The sequence below is a fragment of the Hyaloscypha bicolor genome (assembly GCF_002865645.1).
Source record: "Hyaloscypha bicolor E unplaced genomic scaffold K444scaffold_56, whole genome shotgun sequence".
Classification (NCBI taxonomy): domain Eukaryota; kingdom Fungi; phylum Ascomycota; class Leotiomycetes; order Helotiales; family Hyaloscyphaceae; genus Hyaloscypha; species Hyaloscypha bicolor.
Genome location: NW_020194558.1, coordinates 91,301 through 97,003, shown reverse-complemented (window position 1 = coordinate 97,003; position 5,703 = coordinate 91,301). Strand labels below are relative to the sequence as shown.

At 35.2% G+C, this 5,703-nt stretch overlaps 2 protein-coding genes across 2 annotated transcripts; one reads left to right on the top strand and one right to left on the bottom strand.

The window, feature by feature from the left end:
* Positions 1 to 444: 444 nt before the first annotated feature.
* K444DRAFT_652010 (Di-copper centre-containing protein) lies at positions 445 to 1,798 on the top strand (the record flags this gene model as incomplete). Its single annotated transcript, XM_024885757.1, has 4 exons — positions 445 to 644; positions 716 to 878; positions 940 to 1,025; positions 1,072 to 1,798. The coding sequence occupies 4 exons, from the start codon at positions 445 to 447 to the stop codon at positions 1,796 to 1,798; spliced, it is 1,176 nt and encodes a 391-aa protein (XP_024737992.1).
* A 781-nt stretch (positions 1,799 to 2,579) lies between these two features.
* K444DRAFT_363486 (uncharacterized protein) lies at positions 2,580 to 3,256 on the bottom strand. Its single transcript, XM_024872208.1, has 2 exons — positions 3,129 to 3,256; positions 2,580 to 3,042 (listed from the first exon to the last, which is right to left on the bottom strand). The coding sequence occupies exon 2, from the start codon at positions 2,868 to 2,870 to the stop codon at positions 2,700 to 2,702; it is 171 nt and encodes a 56-aa protein (XP_024737991.1). The 5' UTR covers positions 2,871 to 3,042; positions 3,129 to 3,256; the 3' UTR covers positions 2,580 to 2,699.
* Between the last annotated feature and the right edge of the window lie 2,447 nt (positions 3,257 to 5,703).

Sequence of the window (5,703 nt, the reverse complement as noted above, 5' to 3'; positions counted from 1 at the left end):
CGATGCTCGCGGGATGGATTCCGAGCCTAACAGGATTCAGCGCTAGAAAACTTGTTTAAGAACAATACGAAGTAAAGCACGAACATCGCGGGGCAATCAAAGGGAGGCCACGTAGATCATGCGCCGCCGGAGAGAATCCTGGCTTGGAGGAGAATTCAGCTGCAAGGGCGCTTCGATTCTTGGCAATAAATAAATACTTATTGTAAAAGAACCCTGGCTAATGAATGCAGTGCGGAGGAGGAACCGGAAGACAGGCCGAGTCTAGCAAGCGTGGAATAAGACGCCTGTACGGTACAGTAAGCCGTTGATATCTAGATAGTTTGAAGGTGTTTAAGTACTCCTCTCCCGTTCGTCTCCTTCCTATTTCCCTGTCCCAGGCCATCTCGACTTGCTGTGTCAAACCTTGCAACCAGCTCTGCACCTGGCTTCCTCGCTTCAATCAATATGCGTCTCTCCACACCCCTAAACTTAAGCTTTGCTTTGCTTATAGCATCCACACTCACTGCGCCCGTCCCCGATGCGCTTGACCTCCTTCATCAATTATCCCAACAAGCTACGGACAACGAGTATGCGGCATTGTCCAATAGCACCACTAAGCGCAGCACGCAATGTACCCTGAGCAACATTTCCGTGCGTAAAGAATGGTATATAGCAAATTCTGGGAACCCCTTTGGGTTCTGTGATCTGTTCATGCACTGACTGAAGCATCACATAGGGGGACTCTTAGTGCTAAAGAGAGGGTCGCATACACAAATGCTGTCCTTTGCCTCCAAAATAAGACTGCCTCAACGCCTACTAGCCTTATTCCAGGTGTGAGGTCTCGTTACGATGACTTTGTCGGCACGCACATCAACCAGACTTTAAGAATTCACTACACGGTTAGCCACTCCTCCCCACCAAGCCAAATGTAACCTCTGGCTCATCTGATTCTGTTACTAGGGAACCTTCCTTGCATGGCATCGCTATTTCACGTGGAATTATGAACAAGCTCTCAGAAATGAGTGTGGATACACTGGAACACAGCCGTATGACTTCTCACGGTACTGGTCAGATTTCGGCTAATATCCATAGGTACTGGAACTGGGGTCTCTCCGTATCAAACACAGCCGCTTCTCCAGTCTTCGATGGCAGTGCTACGAGCATGTCAGGCAACGGCGCATATATTGCCGGCCGTGGGCCTCTGACTTTGTCTCTCCCACCCTATCCTGACATTTATCTTCCCCCTGGAACTGGAGGAGGCTGCGTTACCTCTGGGCCCTTCAAGAATATGACTGTCAATCTTGGACCAGTATCACTCCCTCTCAGTGGCGGAACTACGCAAACAGGCGCAGGTCTCGACTACAACCCACGTTGCCTGAAGCGCGACATTGGTACAGCTGTCAACCAACTGTACGCAAACTTCACGTCTATCATCAACCTCATAATCCAAAACAAGGACATCGCAGACTTCCAGATGGTTATGCAGGGAGTTCCAGGCTCGGGAATCATCGGCGTTCATGGTGGAGGACACTACACCATTGCCGGCGATCCAGGAGCAGATGTTTTCACTTCCCCAGGAGACCCAGCTTTTTACCTTCACCATGGCATGATTGATCGCGTGTGGTGGATCTGGCAAAATCTCGATCTTGCTAATCGCAAGAATGCGATCTCGGGCACCGGTACTTTCTTGAACTACCCACCCTCAGGGAACACCACTCTGGATACGATGATTGATATTGGCTATGCGGGCGGTACTTCCATCGCAATGAGAGACTTGATGAGCACTACTAATGGACCGTTCTGCTACACCTATCTATAGAGGCGGCAAAAGTACTATTGTATTTTCGAAATTACGCTTTGCTACTAGACAGATCATGAGCAGCCGATGGGGACACAGGAGTGGAGACCGACGTTGTAGAGGCCCTGGAACTGAAAGGAGGCAATTGGTGGCTTCCTCCAAACGCTTACAAGGTATCAGAGGAAAATAATGTCGCGAGAGTATCTTTGTAGCCCAACTCGTTTCCGCAACCAATCCCGTCCCACGGCTAACCTCTCACAACGACACGGCAACGCGAACTTGGCCCAGTGAAGGTCTATTGACAACTGATACAAAAGTTATCCCTTCTAAAGAATCTCGTACTAGGACTCGCTTGTTCCCAGATAATCTCTGCATACGTCCCTGTATACCACCACGGCAATCTCCTTGTTGCCAATGGCTCTTTCTTGCCGGCTTGCACATCATCTATGTAATCGAGGCCATGACGAATGCACATCCATTTGTGGTAAAAGAACAAGCTCCACTCAGCATACCATCCAGCTCCAAGACTCCGTTTCTCTCCAATCGATCTCAATTCATAGTTCAGGAAAATAGAAATGTCATGTTCCACGATGCGCGCTTCTATCTCATGGGGGATAAAGTCGCGGTGCTCAGCGTTAAGGATCTGGCAGAAACCGGATTGGAATCTCTTGTCTGCTTGTGAGCAGTAACCGCAGCCGGACCTTCTTTTCAACGATCAAGACTTAGCCAATAGTCATATAATGATCCGTGTGTCGTTTCCACCTTTATATTCGTCCAAGGTATCTAATACCACAACATACAATAGGTATATATCACTGCCATCAAGCTTCAAAAGCGGTCCGAGCATGAGCTATTGCCATTGATCTGCGAAGGACTGGCTTGTAACGAGGCTACGCTCTGTAAGAAAGTCACGAATATACTACTAGACTGGCGCAATATATATCCCCAGCTGCGCAGCAATAGTAGAGACAAACTTACTAATATTACCGATATCTTCGCTGCCTTTTGAGAAGAAGCTGGCTGCGAGCTGTCCCTGCTCGAAGTAGTCACGCGCGACTGTGTGCTCAATTGTCGACTTTCCTGTGCTGGCCATGCCACTCAACCAGAGAGGTATCGCTGGTGGTCGTTTGTCTCAGCCCATTGTAATATTTTTTGTAGGACGTCGGCTTGTGTGTTAGGTAGGCAAGTGGGTTCGCGTTGGCGGGAGTAGGAATTGAAGGGCGTATTCGTTGATAATGGTAGAAGGCTAAGCGGGGTTTCTCGACCTGTAGCGTGTTAATCTTTTGCTATGCTTATCTATATTATATGTGTCTCTGAGGTGGGCTCTTGCGTATTGCTAACTTCAACGTACAGGAAGTAATGGCTAGGCAAAGAGAGATGTCCGCCTAACGGCTCGAGGTCTAACATTGATGACGGCGACGAACTGTGGGCGCCGACGGCGATTGAATCATGTGCAGCTGTTACCGTAGTAGTGGACAGAGAGCAAGAAGCCAATGCTATCGTCGGTCAGCATTAGCTCGATCGCTTTGGTGGGATGAAATCGGCTAGCCAGAATAAGTCTAGTGCAGCACAACACGTATATCACCTCAGGACCGAAAAAATCAAAAAAAAAAAATCAAAATTTATCTCCATATGCCCAAATCGAATTTTTGGAAATAACTTAATAACTATATCCTGTATAGTATTCTTGATTCCTGCAATTAATTCCTTGAGGTTTATACCTCTAATAATACTAATTCTAGTAATATTATAGTCTATTATAAAAGTCTGTAATATAAATTATTAGATTCATATATATATCTTCTTGCAAGAAGTATAATTCCTTAAAGCCTACTCTAATAGAATATATAATAATAGCAAGAAAAGACAGATCTCGAACTTTATTATAATTTCTTTTATTAATTTAATTATTATATATTTTAATATATTAGAGGCAAAAAATAATTAGAACTAGCTATAGCAAGCTATTTAGTAAATATAAACTAATATTAAGGCCTAATATATATAATAAAATATATTTATTTAGAAGCTTTTTTAATACAGAAATATAAAATTAATAATATTATTCTTATAAGTAAAAATAATAATATTAGTTCCGGCTAGTAATATTTATATATAATTTATATAACTAGCCTATATTTTTATATTTTTATTTATTACTCGAGCTTTATAGCTTAATAATATAATAGCCTAAAAGATTTATATTATAATTTATAATAAAGCCTTTAAAAAAAGATTTAAGCCTTTAAAAAGCTTAATAAATATTATTAATAAAGCTTTTAAGGCTTATTATTATACTAGTAATAATTATAATAATAATATTTAATTTATTAGCTTATTAGCTATTATAATAAGTTAAATTAAATTAATATAATTTATAAATAATAGAAATATCTTTTTTATATATATAATATAAATATAATTAATATTATTATTTATAATAATAAGAAATAAGAAAGTTTTATAAAAAAAAAGTAAAAATTCTAATATTATTTTATAAAATAATAATTTTCTTAATTTTAATTAATAGTATTAATATAAATAAATAAAAGAAAATTATTATAAAACTATTTATTAGAAATTAAATACTTATTAAAAGTCTTAATAAAATTAAAAGAATTATTTATTTTTTAAAATATAAGTCTAATTAATTTTTATAATAAAGAAATTACTAATAATATTATTAAGGCTCGAAAAATTATTTAAAAAAACACTTTTAAATTAAATTAATAATTTAATAAAAAGCCTAAATTTATTAATACTTTAATTATTATAAATTTAATTATATTATATATATATATATATATAATAAAAATCTAATATAAGTATTATATTAATTATAAAAAATATAAAAAGAAGATTAAATAAATTAAGACTAAAAAAAATAACTCGAATATAATTTATTATTTCTAGTATTACTAGTTTTTATATTATTTTTCTAAAAATAATTTTTAATAATTATTAGAATAGCTATATTATAAATTTCCTGAATTATATAACCTTATATTATATATATAACTTAACTAGTAAACTAGATTTCTTTAGGCTTAGCAGATTTAGGAATTATATATTAATACTATAATATTATAATTTTTATTTCTAAATAATAATAATAACTTTATTAATCTTATATAAATAATATTATATATTACTAGTAAACTAATACTAATTAGTTTATATATATAAATTAAAGAAGATTTTAGATTAGTCCTAAAAGCATTTAGTAGCCTAAAATAAATCTAGTCTATTTTATATTAAAGAAAGAAATTATTTATTAACTTTATAAAAATATTTAGTAGCCTATAAAAAAGATATCTAGCTCTTATTAATTAGTAAATAATTAGCTATTTAACTATTTATTTATTTAACTTTTATTATTTTTAAAACTAACTTCTTTTAACCCTAAAACTATTTTCTTAGAAACTATCTTTTCTACTTATATAATACTTATATTTATAAGACTCTTTCTCCGGAATATATGCCTTATATATATCCTTAAAGCTCTTTAATTACTACTTCGATTTTACTATTAAATTAAGTTCTTTAAGCTTTAGATCTTCCGGAAATTATAATATTTTATTTTCTAAATTTCTTATTATAAACGAAATATTTAAGAGTAAAATATTTACTTTAATATATTACTAGGTATCTAAGTATTCGGTATCTAAACCAGGTATCTAGTATCTTAATAACTAGATATCTAATATCTTAATAACTAGGTATCTAATATCTTAATTAGGTATCTAAACCAGGTATTTAATATCTTAATTAGATATCTAAATCAGGTATCTAATATCTAAACTAGATATTAGGTATCTAAACCAGATATCTAAATATCTTTATTACTAAATTCTTTCTATAAATCTATTATAAACTATTTTATCTTTAAATTCCTCTTACTATAAACTATATATATATATATACTA